This window comes from Cyprinodon variegatus, unplaced genomic scaffold (genome assembly GCF_000732505.1).
Source record: "Cyprinodon variegatus isolate N-32 unplaced genomic scaffold, C_variegatus-1.0 Scaffold188, whole genome shotgun sequence".
NCBI classification, from domain to species: Eukaryota; Metazoa; Chordata; class Actinopteri; order Cyprinodontiformes; family Cyprinodontidae; genus Cyprinodon; species Cyprinodon variegatus.
In genome coordinates this window covers 1,184,181-1,202,122 of record NW_015150641.1, presented here as the reverse complement: position 1 = coordinate 1,202,122, position 17,942 = coordinate 1,184,181, and the positions used below count along the sequence as shown (strand labels likewise).

The following is a 17,942-nucleotide window of genomic DNA, read 5'->3' as shown; positions in this document are numbered from 1 at the left end:
TTGAAAACAGATTATAAAAATATTTTATCTCATTAGTGGCAAATTGTCCATGACTTTTAAACCGTATAATAATTATTGAAAGTAATGACAATGATTATGAATGATAACGAAGCCTGCTTTGTTATTTTTACATTTGTCAGTTTTAAATACATCTATAAAGTTATATCATACCCTTGTTAATAACCTGTAAACCTTTCAGGACTCTTGTAAATTGAAAATCAGTACATAACTGAGCCTTGATGTGGCATATTGAATGATCGGAGAGAAATGTAAGAGGGGGCATATTAAGTGACAAACGGTTGACTTAGTGTTTTGCTGCGAGGCAAAAAAAAAGAATTAACTTGGAATACTTGTTGGGAAGTTTGCTGAGTAATGATTCTTACATAATGATTCGGCATGAATGACTGCAGGCAATATTATATTTAATTGATCATTCATGCATGCTTAGCTTATTCACGTATTTGTGTGAATCTTGCAAACTGAATTAAATAAAGCAATGCTTAACATCCCCTAACAAACTTTTTTTAAATAAAAAAATGTAAAGTGTTTGAACCTGTTATGAGTTATCATGATTAAAACATCAAACCTGTCATTCATATTATTCGTATAATTATTTCACCTGCAAAGCTTGAGGGACTGGCAATATGCTTACTGTACCTTATAATTTGCTTCTTTGGCTAAATAATCTGGATTCAGTCCAGGGTGTACCCTGTATCTTGACCTATGACCACTAGAGGTAGGTACCAACTTACTCCCATGGCAATGGATGGATAATTAGTTACATTGAATGGCTGATTCCCACATTTATCTAAGTCACTTTAAAGGATTTTGTTTCCCCCAACATTTGATAAAATCAAATCTGGATCACACATGCTGCTAGACAGTAAATTGTGCATTTTTTTGGTGTCAGCTTAGTGACTTAAGCTGCGTGGGTCAGAAGTTTGAGGTCCGTATATGAGGGTTGCTGCTGTTGTTGTTGCATTTCGGCGGCAGACATATTTGATCCAAGGTAGCAACAGGCTTACAGAGCGATACGAAACGCTGAGTAAAGACACAAAGAGAAATATTAAGTAATGTTCAGAAAAAACTACTAGTTTATAAATGCTCAACTTTCAATGGCCAGTAATTAAATAGCGCCCTTTCAAGTCAGTGGACTCCAAAGCTCTTTAAACTTCAGTCATTTCACACAATGATGGTGGCAGACTATATTGTAGCCACGGCTGTCATGAGGCACACTGACAAAAGCTATCTTTGTTGTTCCCTTTCTCTTTATGGCTTTTTTTACAAGTAAGGTATCACCAAGTAAAGCACTAATTTATGTAACTACATTCTAGCCACAGCTGTCATGGGGCACACTAACAGAAGATATCTTTGTTTTCCCTTTCTCTCTCTATGGGTTTTTTTAACATGTAAGGTATCACCAAGTAAAAAACAATGTATTTTATGTTTATATATTTCCTCATGTATTTTACTTATATAAGTAAAAACACTCAAAATGTCAAATGTCACCAAAATGTCAAAATAAAAACAGTACATTTCTCTAAAACTTGTTTACTTAAATCTTTCTTACCTGTCGAAGTGTGCCTTGTCCTTGGATTAATTTAAAAAGCACAAACAGTGGGATGAGAGAAAGAGAGACTGTGGCAAAAAACCAGCCCAAGATATTGGCCCATAGTGGATATTCGTAGGAGTTACTGAACTTTAGTGGAGTATATTTGATAATGGAGAAGATGAAGGTTCCCTGTTAGAAGACAAGACAGAGAAGATTTTAAAAATTATAAAATGCTACAAAGATCAAGACAGACTCTAGATTTTGTGTAAATAATTTCTGTAATGTTTGTATATTTTTAAAATGTTTATCAATTTGAAAATCTGAAGTAGCTTGCTCTCTTATCTTTCAAATTTTGAGGAGGGATGAAACAAATAGACCTCTTTTCACATTTTATATGCTTCGAAACCAAGGGTAAAATTTTATTTCCCCATTGAAGTTATGGATAAATTAAAGCTAAATAGTTCGATATACCTAAAAAAGTGTATTAATGATGCATATATTTAAGTAATGACTAATTGACCTGTAATTATTTAACGGTTTTTCAGATCGAAGGGCTCCAAAAACAATTTACACTACAATGTACCAATGCAGTATAAGATTTTTGGTATTTTACAAATCTATCTAAAGTGTTAATATTTTTTACAGTTGTGCTGTAAGTATGACAAAAAAATGCATGCAAGGGAAGTCCAGATATCAACCTCACATATTTTTATCTACATTACATTGTCATGAGGCAGAATAAGAGGGCACATAAATATGACATGATCTGCCGCCAAAAGGTTTGACCGAAGCATGTATTACTTTTCAGAGTTGGCATCTCGATTGTTTATTAATAAACACACTGAAAATCTAACAGGACAAATTATGGAAAAGAAAGACATGTCTGACAATTAGTTGTACTTACAAAGCAAACAAGAGGAGTGATGTACCGCCAGCAGTACTTCATGAATGGAAAGGGACGGTAACCAATCATCTCTGTGATGTTGTCATAAAAACGGTCTGTGCCTACAGATAAACCACATGTGAGAGTCAGTGTAATGTGTGAGGTCAGTGAAATCAATCAAGGGCTCCATAACTCACCATAAACCCATCCAATACTAACAGACTGGCAGAACGCAAGGATCAGCAAGGTGCTGCCACTGCAGACATGGTGGTCCAACAGCTGGAGCAAGTAAACCCCGCCCTTAAAAGAGGAAAAAAGTGTAACGTATGAATTGGTTACTTAATTGATGATTGAAATAAACTATACTACGGTTTTGGGTTAACCATGTACAACACTTATAATATATATATATATATATATATATATATATATTGAGCGACAGCATGACTCGTACACTTTTAAAATGAAAAATAATTAAATAATTTGAAAAGTGTTTGCAAAAGACACAACATTTCGCATGATTTCTGAGTTCAAGAACAAAGGGGAAACATCTGAAGGGCTGGTTATATTTTTGCTGCAGTGTGTCGCAGTGAGCTTGCTGCACATATTTTTTTGATTTATGCCCAGCCGAGGCAGTGAGGAAGTGGAAAAAGCGCAAGGGGCAAGTTTGTGGGACAACGGACAGACAAGGGGCGAAAAAGTGTGAGGATCCAGGGGGAAAAAGGGTCCCAGCGTTCTTGCGCACCTCGCTCTTCTAGCTGGTCTATCTTCACGAGTCATTTTCCACAATTGCTCTCATACAAACAAAACAAGCAGGGAAGGTACCAAACAGGAAATATGCATAGTGTAGATCAGATATAGCTTTGACCATTTAGAGACCTCCTGTCTGAGGCACTGTCTGCGGTCACCTACAATTTTGGAGGTGAACGCAACATTGTAAAGAGTAATAGTAGACTATAAACACTAGATAATTGCACACACCTGCTAATATATCACATTCATTTTAGAAAGATACATGAATGATGCTAAATACAGGGCAAATAAAAGAGAAAATATATCCGAAAATAACAGAAATACCAGCAACACAGGTAAGTTCATTGTGTAGGTTCACTGTCCAACATGGTAAAAACTCTACAAACATATCTGTGTTTTGTGATAGAACATCCCAGACCAAAATGCTGACAAAAATAAGAATCTGTGGCAGGCTTAGTTTGAGCTAATTAATAAAAAAAAATATGCAAATCTTTTAGTATTTTGGTGCAAAGAGTATTGACTTGGGAATAAATAAATACATATGCAAATAAATATGCATGAAAGTCTGAAATTAGTGATGCATTTAAGTGTAGTTGCCTGAAATTATCTTCTGCCCCTCACAACCATCACTACTGTGTGCTGTTATAAAAATCCCAGTTAATTCAGCAAAATTTGTAAAGAGGTTAAATGAAAACCATTTGTTACTCGTAAAATTTGATCATTTTTGTATTAGTGAGTTCAAACCTCAGTAACTAGTAAGAGTCCAAACAGGCAGGAGACACAGCAGATAACCAGCAGGAGCAGCTCCCTCCTGTAGCCTTGATTCAGGTAGGAAGGGAAATGATCAACCAGGGATGTCATCACACACTCTATACCAACAAACTGGAAAAAAGGGATAATGGAAAGTAATTAGTACATAAATTCATTCATGTATTCATTGACTTAAATGAGTCTTGATATTTACCTGGCTATCTAGTCCAAGCAGTATAATCATGAGGAAGAAACACACTGACCACACCTGAGGCATAGGCATCATGGCCACAGCACGTGGATAGACAATAAATGCCAACCCAGGGCCTAGAAAAAAAATTAAAAATTGGTAAAAATGCAAAGTGGGAGAAAACAGACTAGAAAGTAAAACAAATCAAAACTATACTTTAAAAAATATGGTAGGTATTTTCAGTTCTTAAAACAGGCCAGCTTAGTCCAGTGACTATATTAACTGTTAGATTTATATAAATAAAAATAATTTCTGCAAAATGAATGTAATATAAAGCGAATCGTTAAAGTGGGCCACAGTTACTCAGACCAAAAAAAAAGAAAAAAAAGTGTAAGTTGGATTATCAGGCTCGCTAGAAACATATGCATCACTACTTGCCTGATTCTGCCACTTCAGAAATATCCACGCCTTGTTCATATGTCATGAAGCCCAAAACAGAGAAAATGGCAAAACCAGCTACAATGCTGGTTCCACTGTTCAGCAGACTCAAGTAAAAGCAGTCCCTGTTAAAAGAGGTTGTATATTGAAGAATAATATTTTAATGTTTTGGCAACAAAACTACAGCCCTGACCATTACCATTTATAAAGAACCTGGTCACCAGCTGAGTAATTTTTCACCAAATGTGGACACATCCTGACCTCTGCAGGCCAATTTACAGAAAATCTATCTGAGCAGCAGACATTGATACTTGTGCAAATATCCTCAGCTTTTGGTCACTATTATGAGGGAATATAAATAAAAATAAATACAGTGGAAATAAAATAAAATGTGAAGACCTTTGAGAGCTCACATAACAGCTGCATCAATACTGGCATTACATTTCCCACATATAGTCTCCTGTAAAACTAATAGGTGGAAGGGAAAAGAGTGACTTGTTGTTTGCAGATAATATTTGTGGTTCATAAAATGTGTAAATGATCAGAGACTGTGAGTAAAATGCTTGGGCACAATTATTGTACTTACTTATAACAGTTATTGTTGTAGGTATTATAACTCCCAAGAGAAGTGAGAAAACCGAGACCGATGGCATATGAGAAGAAGATCTGAGTACCAGCGTCCATCCACACCTAAATAAAGTGCACCAATATATGCTTGTAACTAATTTAACATCAACCTCATTGTTATGATTTATGCATTGAATACTTTTTCTTACCTGAGGATCTGAGAGACGAGAGATATCAGGATAGACATAATAAATAATCCCATCCAGAGCTCCTGGCAATGTAACACCTCTTATCAGCAGAACAAACAGCATAAAATAGGGAAAGGTGGCTGTAAAGTATGCTGCCTGTAGGGAAAAGGAAATACAATGTTCTTCATATATTAGAAGCCAACATATCAAAGAGAAGCAACAAAATGTCCTAAAATTATATATATAAAAAAAAAAAAACTTTACACTGGTGTTTACAAGAAAATTGATAGTCATGGCAGAATAAAGCCTGCTTGTCTTTCACATGAAATGCAAATACTTTTGGTATCATTTATACAAAATATTGTTGTTCATATTTCAATTATCATACCTTTCCTGTTGACTTTATTCCTTTCCAGACACAAAAGTAGCAGATGATCCAACACAGGATGAGGCACAGTGCTAGTTCCCACCTTAGTCCACCCAACTCGTTGATCCCACCAGAAATCTTTAAAACTCTTCGACTGGTCAGATGAGAGAAGTGAATGGGGTAAAAATAAAATGAGATTAGGACTAAACAAGAAAATATGCAAATGGAAGGAAGCAAGATGTTTATGTCTCTGCTATCTGTCCTCTGAAACCCTAGACAGTTGTGGTTGCTGTGATTCTGTTATTTTTTTGGAGGACATCAAAAAGTTGTCCCCCATCTTTATTTACAGCATTGGCTAAGTAAAGTAAACTTGAACGTTTTAAGACAGATTAGCAATGGTAACAATTACAGACACACAACATAAGCTTAAAAGATCTTTTAAGTATGTTAAAAAGATTCCTGTATGGGAGGAGGTGTTAAAATATGTTTCTGCAAAACTGTCTTTATGTTTTTCCTTTAAGGAAAAAATGTGCAATAGAGCGGTGGTAAGTGCAACTGGTATCAGGAAGATGGCCCAAGAAACAGACAGGAGATTAACGCTGGTGATCATGAGAAGACTTTTTATAAGGGTGCGTAAATAAAGCTGTGAAATAATGGCGCTTGAGAATCGGTAAGAACTAAATCCATGCTGGTTGAGTAGACAATCTGCCATCCACCTCTTGGTATCTGCTGCTCTTTAAGCTGCTCCTAAATGTCTTAATGAGCTGCAGTAGCAGGGCTACACTTGTCGCTCCAGGAAGCATACAGCTCTGTTGGTCTGATAGATTAAACCAATCTCCTTAAGAAGTCACTATGAAAAAAAAGAGTCCCCTTTCTCTGTAATTTAATCTAAGTATAAAAACAGCTGTTCCCTGAAGGCCTCAGATTTTGACCAGCAGTGAACGCATAGCAACATAAAGGCCAAGGGGAAAAAAGCTCCTAGTTGTATTGTTACAAAATGTGGAAAAGTTCATTGACAAAGATTGTTTATGCAATGTTGCTATGTTTTCTATTTAGAAGTAGACTAAATAGGAGTTGAGAGAAGGCAGGAGCAGCAGCAAAGGAGATATTTGGAGATAAGCCAGACAGAAGATAAAAGAAGGAATTAAAATGTAAACTGTTGAACTTGTGTGAACTCATGCTTACTTCCAGAACTCCACGACTGGGAGGGTAGTGTTCACTTTGGATTTCATGCTCAGATTCAGATGGCTGTCAAAGCATGAGTCTAGAGTAAGAAGATAAAAACATATCACAACACTTTTTTCAAACATAATGTTGAATTAAATTCCACACTCTTCTAAATAAAAAAACAACATATTTTACAGTGTTTATATACTTTTATCCTCATAGAAACAGCATAGCAGAAACATGCTATACCTGTGTTCCAGTAGTTCCCACATGAAGCCCAAGGTAAATGTGAACCAAAGGATGAGAACAGGTAAAAGAACGCCCAGGTGAGGATCATGATGTAAGAAGTTGCAGTGAAAGCGATGATTAGGTGACTGGCATAGCCAAGGCCTGGGGGGGAATAAAAAACAGGGCTGTAATGCATTTTTATATACGGTATTTGTCATAGAAATACAGACCTTATAAAATTAAATAAAATGGCAATAAAGTTCTTCATCAAAGGAAAAGGCAATGGAAAAAAGAGAACCAGTACCTCATAGAATCTTTTACCTTTAAGTCAATATTTGGTAGAAACTGTACTTTCCAGTGGTCATGCTTGTTTATCCTGCATTCCGTCTTTGCAGATGACTGGAACAATTTTTCTCTTGAAGCTGAACTTTAATTTGATCTCCACTAACCCTGAACATGTGCCCGACTAATAATAATCAATACTGCAATAATAAGAGTCTTTTCAAAATTACAAAACGGCAGAAGGTTTCATTTAAAACTCTTAATCATATGTCTGCTGGACAGTTTTTTTTTTTTATTTTTTTTTTTAAGGACAATAACTAAATGATTCAGCCGTACATCTTGACTGGCATTCTGTATTTTTTGGTTGTGCAACATGAATTCCCTTAAAGAAAACATATATCAGCTTTCTCTTTTGACATATCTAAAGTAGTATGGTTGCATGTCTTGAGATTTGAGCGGTGTTAAGAAAATAAAACATACATTTTATCATTACTTTTTTTTATGTAATATTTTACCAAAAAAAATCTATGTCACAGTTTCACTAATATCTAAAGATGCCTTGATCTCCTTGGCTAAAGTTCTGATTTTCTGTTGTGTTTTGATAACTTTCTTGGCGATTAAAGTATGCTCTTGATCCTGCAATAGTTGTTTTGGGTGTTTTTGGTGTTGTTCTTTTGTTTTTTTATTCAATTTGTTTTCCTTTAGGATCTTGGCATATTAAATGAAACCTCCTTGTTTAGTTTCTTATTGTTTACATCTCTTTTGGTCTGTTTACCTTGGTGTAGTAGTATCAGAATGCATGAAGGGCACTTTCAATGACACATTATTTACTGATCAAGGCTGCTTATTACATGAGATTTCCTAGTGTGTTTCTCTTTACCACTCTCAGAAAATAAATTCTAACGTTTTTTTCAGTTCTTACAAGAAATAAAAGAGCACTGAATATCCACAGCATTATAAAAGGCAAACAATTCAGTGCAATAGATTACTGTCTTAAAATAAAGGGTGAAAAAAAGGCTGCAGATCTATTTAGTTGAACTACATCAACTATTATGGACAATTCTAAACTTTAACTGAGGTTTAAGACAGAAGGCAGATTAGGATGTTTCACCTTGAAAAAGTGGACAGATCTGACGCCAGCATGTGATTCCTCCCTGACGGGTGTACTGCCCCAGCGCAGTTTCCAGAAAGAACAGGGGTATGCCACACGTAAATATAAACAAGATGTATGGGATGAAAAACACTCCTGCAAAACACACACACATAAAAAAAAACATTTAAAAAAATGCATTCAGTCTGAATTTAAGTAGCAAAATGCCAAATGCGCATCTGTGCGTAAAACCACTCACCTCCACCGTTTTTGTAACATAGGTAAGGAAACCTCCAAATATTTCCAGGCCCGATAATTGCTCCTGTGACTGTGAGGATGTACTCCGCCTTGGTCCCCCAGTGGCCCCGTCCCTCCATCTCTTTGGCTTTCTGAGGGTACTCGTTCAGGACGCAGACCGCTGCGCTGCTTCTCATTCCGTTCGTTGTCATCTTTTTTTCTGCCAAACGTTAAAAGGCAAAGTTTCTCCTGCACTCAGTGGCTGTGCGCTCTGAGAGCTTCTCTAAGTGGGAATGTAATTTAACAAGGGAAGAAAGAGACGCTGTGATGTGAAAGAAGCTTCCTTTATTATCAAGCGGGATCCCAACTATTTAAGTAGAGGATGCATGTTTAGGGAGACGGTGGAGGGCGTGACTTTGTTTTGTAAGAGAAAGTAAATTAAGCTTGATTAATTCGCTGTTACAGCATAATATTTGACCCATCATGTGTTGCAATGGGGCTGGGATTTGGGGGGCTGTTGCAGTTTCTCTTCTAAACCTATAGGAGGTGAAATAAATTTAGTCATGAATTATTTGGTCAAAGCAAAAAGCACTTTTATGCAGCAGGTGAAACAAGACATCCGACCGACAACATGCTGCACTGATGGCGCAAAGATTTTACCTACTTACCTTCTTCAATACTTAGTAATGACTAGGTTAAACTAATAACTAGGCAAAGCTTAACTGAAAGTGTTAGTCACTAGTTGTAATTAATATAAAACAATGATCCATAAGCATTAATATCCCAGAATGTAGACAAACAAAATTTTAATATGGTCTAATCTCGTATATGAATTTCCATAACTGTTGTTTTTTTTAACGTTTTCTGGGAAAGCATCTAGGAGGTATATGCTTAGATAGATAGATAGATAGATAGATAGATAGATAGATAGATAGATAGATAGATAGATAGATAGATAGATAGATAGATAGATAGATAGATAAGGATTTTAGATTTATTATTTCTAATGAGTATTACATTAAAGAAGTAGGGAGATTGCTTGGAACATGGAAGTGTTGTCACCCATTTAGTCCAAGAATCAGTGGCCCACAATGTAAAGAAAAATGTGTCTGAATCTAAATAAACGCTATAATCAGCGGCTTGATGGCAACATTTTCATGCTTAGTGTGAGTTTTCGTCACTTTTTGTCATGGAAACATGCATGCACACAAAAAAAATGCAGAATTATGTGTTGTGAAACATAATGAAATGGGTGTGTTTAAATATTTTGCACTCTTCGCATCAGTGTTGCTGTTTTAGGATGAGCAACGCAAAGTATGTTGTCCATAGATTTTAATAACCTGAGAAGACTGGACGAGTGATACACTACAACAAGTCTGCAATATTTCTTAGAACTTGGGTAAGTTTCAAAAAGCAGGTTTTCTAAAAACTTAAGTATTCTAAGCATGAAATAAGGAAAAATTTGAATTTTATGTTTCATAAAGAGAGTTTACTTAGCCTCTGTTTCTGTTACCCTGGTAACATTCTCCGCAGAGGAACCTGGTCGGGAGCAGGTTTTGTTCAGTAAACTCAGAATGTCCTCTGTCTCTGCTCTATTTAAAGCTAATCACATTGTTTTATTTACTGATTTAGTCAATAGATTTTTAGGTTTTAAAAACAAATATTGCTTGTCCTTTTGAAAAGCATCTTAATTAATGAATGATCAGCATTAATTCACAGATAATTAGGTATTTATGGGGAGAGGATTCTACAACTCAGTTGACAGGATATGAGATTTATTTGTCTTTGGTTTGTTTAATATGGGTGATATGTGGATTATTTCTTTATTTATTTTTCAAAGTAGCCTACATGAAGAACTACTGAAATTATTTTCAGATTACACATAAATAGATTAATTTAATCCACAGGGAAAAGGAATTACTTTAGGGTTAGGATTAGGATTCCCTCGGTGATAACAATGACTTAACCCAATCACACATTGTGAGGCCATATGGGACTGATAACAAATATTTTTAGGGATGATATCATCCAAAGCGGCTGCAAACAGCCCCTTAGTATTTACTCTGTGATGGAAGAATCAAATGAGGAGGAACCCATGAGATGATGAACAGGACCTTTCTTTTTAAAAAAGTTTTCAGACTTCATCTTCACCTGCTGCCAGTTGATTTTACTTAGGGCCCTGTCACACCTTGCCGATTTAGACAGCGTATGCCCAACGTCCCAGAATGTACCTTCGTATTTTTTCAATTTTGGGCGTATACATACCATATTCATAATAAGTCCAGGATTTATGTCCAACAACCGCCTAACTTATACATAGCACACGGCAGCGTAATTCCCATGAAATGATGAAACGGCATCTGATGCTGACATTTAATGATCCTCCACAATCCATATTGTTGTCAATTAAATAAATAACAATTTCAAATCCACTGATTTATTAACAAACCTGAAAAATAATGGAATAGCTTTTTTTTTTTTTACATTTATGTGAAAAAAGAACACAACTGAAGGCTAGAGCACAACAAAGATAGAAAGAAAGGTATTGCTCTGAGGTATCAGGTGCCGGGAACAGATTACGCTCTACAACCATTTTTTTGTAGTTTATATGTAACTGCTATCATAAGTCTTTAAATGTGTGATGATCCCATTTCCTCAACTGTCTTTCTTCTTCTTGAGACATAGTTTGTTACCTGGGGGGTTGCTGGCCTTTCACCAGTGCAAGGCTCCATTGAGGTGGTACTACATCTCTTGTGGAGAAAAATTTATCTGCATTTTAAATTCATAAAGGATATTTTGGGTCAAAGACTAAAAGAGGAAAAAAAATAAATAAACGATTTCAGGATGTGCATGTCCTTGGATAAGGCTTCTCATACTTGTAACGCATGAGTTCAACTTTGAGTGGACATACTCAGAGTTGACTGAACTAAATCACATCAGTCGTTGTGAAACTGAAAACTCAAAGTTCACGACCTTAGGCAAGATCAATTTAGAGTTGTGGATTTGAATCTGTTTTTTGTTTTGTCAGTCCAAAAAAAAAAACTTTAATTTTGTTTTGGTTTATCTGTAGAAATTTTTGTTACTCCTACACATTTATTTCTTCTATTTTTATTATCTATTTATCCAGCACTGGAATGGGTTCATAGCCACCTGGTGGTATTGTAAAGCATAGCTGTGTGTCACCTGCATAGTTATGGTAACTTGTTTATTATAGTTTAAGTTAGGGGGACCATTTAAATGTTAAATAGGAAACTCTACTCATCTAGTGTCTCTTTGTGCTCTGGTAAACTCTCCCATTTATTCCTCTACCTTTACCTACACTAAAAACGTTATAATGAGAACCTCACTGAGAATTTGGATGCAGTTTAAACGGTACTTTGGCGTACAAACCTTATCTGCTCATACACCACTTGTAACCAACCATCCATCCATTTTCTTCCGCTTAGCCAGGGCCGGGTCGTGCAGGCAGCAGTCTAAGCAAAGATACCCAGACTTCCCGATCCACACACACTTCCTACAGCTGCTCTGGGGGGACCCTGAGGCGACACCAGGCCAGCTCAGAGACATAGTCCCTCTAGCGTGTCCTTGGCCTTCCACGAGGCCTCCTCCCAGTGGGACATGCCTGAAATACATCCCGATGGAGACGACAAGGAGGCCTCCGAAACAGATACCCTAGCCACCTCAGCTAGCTCCTTTCTACATGGAGGAGCAATGATTCTACTCCGAGCTCCCACTGGATAGGCAACCATGCATTTGGCAAATTGGGCAAGTATTGATGTTAACAATTTTAGAGACTTGTACATTGATTATGCGTTAGCTTCATTTCAGGAACTTGTAGAAACATTTTCACTTCCTCAGCAGAATTCCTTTAGATATTTGGAGGTCTGTATTTTTCTTTATTCTACATTTTCTGGGTTTCCCACCCTACCAGAGGACACAGCCCTTGATGTATTCTGTAGACTATTATAAACTCTTAAAGGTTCCATATATTTTATTTATGATCAGATCATTCTTCTTAGTCCTGAACCCTGAAGGTTGTGGAAGAGGACTTGGGAGTGGCATTTTCACAACAAATTTGGAGAGAGATATTGCAGCTGTATAAATGTATAAATCCTCTATTTGTACTAGACACGTTCTCATTCAATGTAAAGTGGTACATTGTGTCTATTATACTAAAGCTAGATTGGCTAAAATGTGTGATGAAATAATATTGGACAGGAATTTTTACCACTTTGTCAGAAGTACTAAGTTAAAGAGTTGAACCAAATACATTTGCTATTTGGCATCCCCCTCTTTCTTGGAGATACATATTCTTTGACTTCTTTTGCAAAATCTATGAAAGATATCCTTGCTTTTGCCACCCTTTTGGCAAGACAATTGATTGTTTTGAACTAGAAATCATTGGTACCACCTTCGCACACCTGTTGGATTAGAGAAATCTTCTATTTTTTCAAACTAAAAAAAAATCGGACTGTCAATAGCTGGTGTTTGTATTTGTGGAGGTGTATTGTTCTTACAGAAAAAGGAAACTGTAATTCACTGAGATAAAGTGGAAAAAAATTATTTGATAGGAGGGGAACTAAGATCTGGCACAGTCCAGTGCTGTAGCAGAAAGGCCAACCCAGAGCTCAAATAGAATGGAGTGATCAACAGTGTCACACGCTGCACAAGGTCAAATTATTTCAGCTCCGCGGTTTTTTGGCAGTGTGCATTAATATGGATGTCCTTTTACACAAGGACAGTATCTGTCCTGTGGCGAGTAAGGAAACCTGCCTGGAAGACGCCAAAGTGGCTTGTCATTGTTAGGAAGCTGTTTGGCTGTTTAAACACAACTTTTTCCATAATCGTAGAGATGAATGCGGTGGGGGGTCGGCGGGGAGTTGGTGGTTGGATAGTTCTGTAGTTCTGCATTAGTGGTTTGTCCAACAGCTGTGTGATAATTGCTGTTTTTAACGCCTGGGGGAAAACACCTGACAAATGTGATGTATGTATTATCAAATCAGACGTTACGACAGGCAGAGCTTTCTTCAGGAAGGCTGTGGGTGAAAATCGAGACAGTGGGAGGAGCTAAGTTGGTGAGGCAATTAAAACATTGTTAATGAAATCAATCAGTTTTTGTCCATGTTTCTGTTGTCTCTCTTTATAGATGTTTTAGTGAACCTCCAATCTAATCTTTCCCCACCTGTGTTTAGCTTTTCTACTCTCCCTTTTTTGATTTCTGCAGTGATTTCTCTTGATAGAAACAAACCCTACTTTTAATGGAGCAATTTATTCAATGATTTGGCTGAATGAGAAACTTGGAACTTTCCCTCTGAAATACAGAGTTGTCAGATAGAGCCGCATCAGTTACAGACAGTTTGGAAATGTTTGGCCATTTTCTGTTTAACGTGTCAAGTAAAACCATAATTGGTCTATTGCACTGGTTTGTCAGTGAGAATGTTGAAATCCCCACTATAAATAAACAGTCATAATCAATACATATCACAGATAAAATGTAATTTAAATCACTAAAAACAAACAAATTCAACTACGGCGATCAGTAGATATTAAAAGACCAGGCTCTTTCCCTTGAAAGCCAATTGTTAATTGTTTATCAAGTAGCCATTCCTTTACCCATTCTTTGCAGTCTGCTCTCACAATGAACATTTTACTTTAGTAGCTTCAACACGATGAGAACAGGTGTCGCATAAAATGCGTGTAGCCATGTTTCTGTTAAAACATAACATTAAGATTATGGTCAGTGAAAAAGTCATAATAAAAGAAAGTTATTTTCCAGACTGAGATCTTATATTCAATAAAGCCAGTTTATATGACTCAGGGGCTGATTTTAGCTCTTTGTCTGGTTGTCTCTGGCCATACATTTTTTTCTGGAAGAACAAAAAAATTTAATAATTTATTATACAACTTTTATCAGATTAATAATGTTAATGATGTTTCAACTACAATGTTGTATTGCATAATTACACCTAGGGAAATAAGTATTGAATCCTAAAACATTTCTCTTAATCTAAATATTTCTAATTTGGCTATCTATATGAAATTCACACCAAAGTTGTGGCCTTCTGCACTTACTTAGGCCTTTTCTATATTTTTTGGTAGCATTTTTTTGTTTTCTAATCTGAATTTTTGGGTTTTGTTAGATTTCCTGTCAAGAATGCCCCCTGATTATTCTATTCACCTTTCCTTCTTTTACTAGAAGTCTGCCAGCACCATAAGTTGTAAGAGAGTCCACAACATGACATTCCCACTATAACAAATACTGTTTGGCCTTTTTTAGGGGATGTGCTTAAACATCTCTAAACATGGAAAAGTGTCACAGGCTTTTACAATTCATCTGCTGAAAACTCAAGATCAGCTCTAATACACATTTTCTTTTAGCGGGTGAGTCTTGTGCACTGAGTGTGAATAGAAGCCTTGCTTAGTTTTTGCATAGCGAAAGTTATACCTGATTTGAAAGATTTCCAAATCTTTCAAAGACTCTGTTAGCATCTGTGTTCTTGGATAACTGTTTGGATTATTTATTTCTCTCCTTTATTATAACCTTTGTGACCAGCTTCTAATTGTGACTGGTTTGCAGTGAAAATACAAAGATTTTTGCAGTATTTGAAAATGAATAACATTTATAATTGGGTCACCGGTTAAAATCAAATCAGCTGAAGCTAAATAACACATAGCCGGAATATTTTCTTAAAACGTACAGATTTTTTTTGTCTGTTTGTTGGTTTCTGAAATCAAATGTAAATGATGTAATAAAAATTATGTTAATGAAATGTAAAAAAAAAATAGGAAAATGTTTATTAATAGCATGCATTGAGATGTTAAAAGTCAAATCACCAAATTCCAATCTATATTAAAAAATAATTTGAACTGCATTAATGCCATAAATGAGAAAAACAAGGATACATTTTAAAAGGTCCACTATCTACTTTGTCTCTCCATCTGTCCTAAACAGGACCTTTTAAGTTTCAGTACAAACTTTTATTTTTTATTTTCTTGTATTACATAACTAAGACTCTGTGATTACAAGGCAGACGAAATTATAGATTTAATCCACTCTTACTACCACAAATCATATCTTGTTTCAATTTATGAGTTTGTTGATATGATTCCTTCAGTTTACAGGAGCTACAATTTTTCATTTTTACCTTATAAAAAAATATGTGCTGGATTTAATGCTGTTTGTCAAAAACCTTTCTCTTTCCTTTTAGGTTGTACCTCATAAACTGCATGTACATTAAACATACTTTTAATTTTACTCATCCATTCTTAACATTTTATCAAAGACAGATTTTGTTTTTGTTTTTTTTTAGAATCATTTATGTGTGTTCATACAATAAAGTTTCTTATGTGAACAGCAACCTGCCAAGGGACAAATACATGGAATACATGCATTAATGCAGCGTATTTATAACTTCTGTATTGTTTTTGTCTATATGCATTATCCATTTTTTCCAATAACTTAATCTAAATCTTTCTTTGTAAAATAATTTTATTTGCCTGTTTTAGCAGTTAATGTTTCTCTGTAAAACCAGTCAAAGTTTTTACTTACTGTGTTTGGGATTTTTCCCAGAAAAACAATTTTATAATCATGGTTGATAAGAAAACATTTTAGGGAGGGTTCTTAGGAGCTTTGTGGGCAGTTTTAATTTGGGTAGTACACATATCTTATTATGTGTTTGAGGAGAAATAAATGCCTAACATGTTAAATTACACAAAATAAATATTAAAAAAGCATTTAGTGGTACAGTGCTCAGGGTGTGATCAAATCAGTTTTACTTGTTGCATAAATTGTTGTGTTTTTTTGTTGGTATAGTGAATAAAACAAGTCTTTGTGTCAACTTCCATTACACAAGGAATCAATGGACCACAAAATGAGAACAAATTGGTTTGATTCAAACACGTGCAACAATCAAGGGTGTGATCAAGACTTTTTCATATTTTGTTCCCTCCAGCAGCGTTATCTGTTGTCTAACACCAGATCTAAGAGCTTGGGTGTGTTCAGGTCTTTTTTATTCTGCATCAATACTTCTGTTGGGGGTGTTGATGAAACAAGGTGTGTCATATCCACAGGCCTCAGTGCAGATGTGTGTGTATGTGGTTCACCTCATCTAATTACAGGGTGTAACTGGCAGGTGGTTACTCGAAGCTGAAGCTCATCAAGTGCAATCAGGAGTAGCTTGAAGAGGAGCCGATTCCCTGAGGCAGATGCCAGATTATTCTTACTCTATGAGTGCTAATCTTTTTTTTCTTTTTTTTTTTGTTCATGCGTATCCTATGATCTTACCTTATCTTCTGCCATCATCCTTAGATGTTTCATTGTTGGAGTTCTTCCGTGTTTATGATTTCAAGTTTCTGCCATTTTATTTTTATTCTATATTTATTGACATCTGTGGATTTGATGCTTAGTTTATTCCACTGTTACATTTCTTTCCTGTATTTCTCTCTGTCTGCCCACTTTCAGAATCTGTACTCACTTCATTCTTCTGTTATCTTCATGTTCCCTGGAACTTCTCGATGTCTCATCCTGTTAATTTGCTTCAGTTGATCTCCTTTACCATGTTGTAAGCATTTATTTGCTTATTAAAGTATTCTTCCAGACTGCAGGTGTACTTTAAATACGAGTACTTCCAAAACTAGACCCGACAACTCGTATGTCCCCTTTACCAGGAAACTTCTTTTCAGTATATAAGGCATAACTTTTTAACATCCAACAAGTTCCTTACTCTGAATTTTTAGATGAGTTTTCGGAGTTCCTTTCTGGGGTATTTTAAAATCCATGCCTTTAATGCTATCTTAGACGCTATTGGCTTTGTTCAAACTGTGAATAGTCCCACACATTCACATCTTCATACTTTGGATCTTGTGCTGACATATGGCATAGAATGTGAAGAGTCTGGTTTCAGTCTGGCTTTAGGGCTCATCATAGCACTGAAACAGCTCTGGTGAAAGTTAATGATATTTTCATGGCCTCAGATAATGGACTTGTATCTGTGCTTGTCCTGTTGGATCTCAGTGCTGCATTTGATACAGTTGATCATAATATTCTTTTAGAAAGACTTAACTATATTTTGTTGGAAATAAATGAACAGCACTAGACCGGTTTAAATCTTATCTATCTGATCGATTTCAGTTTGTTCACATTAATGGCAAATCTTTCTCATCCTCAAAGGTTACCTGTGGAGTACCACGGGGATCAGTGCTGGGAACAATTCTCTTTACTATATATATGCTCCTAATTGGTAGAGTTATT

At 35.8% G+C, this 17,942-nt stretch overlaps 1 protein-coding gene across 1 annotated transcript; it reads right to left on the bottom strand.

Moving 5' to 3' along the window:
- Window positions 1-1,555: 1,555 nt before the first annotated feature.
- On the bottom strand, window positions 1,556-8,832 carry LOC107087595 (sodium- and chloride-dependent GABA transporter 2-like). Its single transcript, XM_015379253.1, has 13 exons — window positions 8,715-8,832; window positions 8,477-8,611; window positions 7,105-7,245; window positions 6,874-6,952; window positions 5,710-5,842; window positions 5,343-5,477; window positions 5,153-5,256; window positions 4,567-4,691; window positions 4,153-4,265; window positions 3,933-4,070; window positions 2,633-2,735; window positions 2,457-2,557; window positions 1,556-1,741 (listed from the first exon to the last, which is right to left on the bottom strand). Exons 1-13 carry the CDS (start codon window positions 8,830-8,832, stop codon window positions 1,556-1,558), a joined length of 1,611 nt encoding a protein of 536 aa, XP_015234739.1.
- Window positions 8,833-17,942: the final 9,110 nt, after the last annotated feature.